This window comes from Perkinsus marinus (assembly GCF_000006405.1).
Source record: "Perkinsus marinus ATCC 50983 genomic scaffold scf_1104296935916, whole genome shotgun sequence".
NCBI lineage: Eukaryota > Perkinsozoa > Perkinsida > Perkinsidae > Perkinsus > Perkinsus marinus.
Window position 1 is genome coordinate 1 of NW_003214301.1, and position 1,021 is coordinate 1,021.

The 1,021-nt window shown below is 48.1% G+C and overlaps 1 protein-coding gene across 1 annotated transcript; it reads right to left on the minus strand.

The window, feature by feature from the left end:
* Positions 1 to 24: 24 nt before the first annotated feature.
* On the minus strand, positions 25 to 424 carry Pmar_PMAR026142 (hypothetical protein; the record flags this gene model as incomplete). Its single annotated transcript, XM_002783851.1, has 1 exon — positions 25 to 424. A coding segment is annotated over one exon (400 nt), but the record flags the coding sequence as incomplete, so codon positions are not given.
* Positions 425 to 1,021: the final 597 nt, after the last annotated feature.

Sequence of the window (1,021 nt, forward strand, 5' to 3'; positions counted from 1 at the left end):
ACCCTCCGTCGGCCAGAGTCCCACCAATGGTAGTCTCCTCGAGGGTGTCCTCAGCCGCTTCTACAATGGATACAATGGAAGATTGGCGGTTGAAGAGCTTCTTGACAACTTGGTGGTCGGGGGATTTGATCGACATAAGGAAGGTGTAGGGAAGGGCAGGAGAGGCTTGAACCGACAATTGGCCGTCTTTAGCGATGATCACATCCTCCCTGGTAGTATGAACACCATTCTCCATACCAGGCAAGGTGAGCCCGGAGGTTCCTTCAGCCAATGAGACACCGCACGGAGCCGGGTTGCCATTGGCGTCGACGAGGCCGAGATTACAGTACTTCTTGGTAGTAATGTGCATACGCACATTTCCCTCGCCGAAACCAGCTTGAACGCCTATCAAAGGCAGGATCAAACAGGAGACTTTGGACAACATGGTGAGGGGAATACGAACACGAACTATGGTATCTCTTGGCTCAAGGTCGAATCTAACCAGTGCTTACTCAAGAGCGTCACTACACCCCTCCACATATTCTTCGGATCAGGAGCGGAGATATAGTTGGTATTTTGAGGCGCAATTTTAACACGTGGATGCTAAGAATATGTGGAGAAAACGTTTTACCGGTCTTAGACTTCTCACTAACTACGAAGAGTTAGGCCCTGAAACTTGGAGGTCATATCAGGTAAAGCATAAGTACATACCTCCCTGAGCCGCAAGATGATACTCGTTGTGGTGGCTGTGCACGAGTCGAAAAACCGGATATGCTAAGAATATGTGGAGGGGTGTATGTACTTACTCGAGTAAAACTACGATATCCGATGGAGATTCTTCGTTAATGGACCCTCCGAAGCTTACTTTCACAAGCGTTTTCACGCACACAATATTCACGCAGACTACTCATGGGAGGAGGGACTGGCTACAATCTTAGGTTTAACAACCGCAAAAGTCGAACATTAATACTAACATGACGAATATGTGGCTAAGGTATGATATTCGGGTCAACCGAATCGGATGTGAGAGTGAATCAAGGTC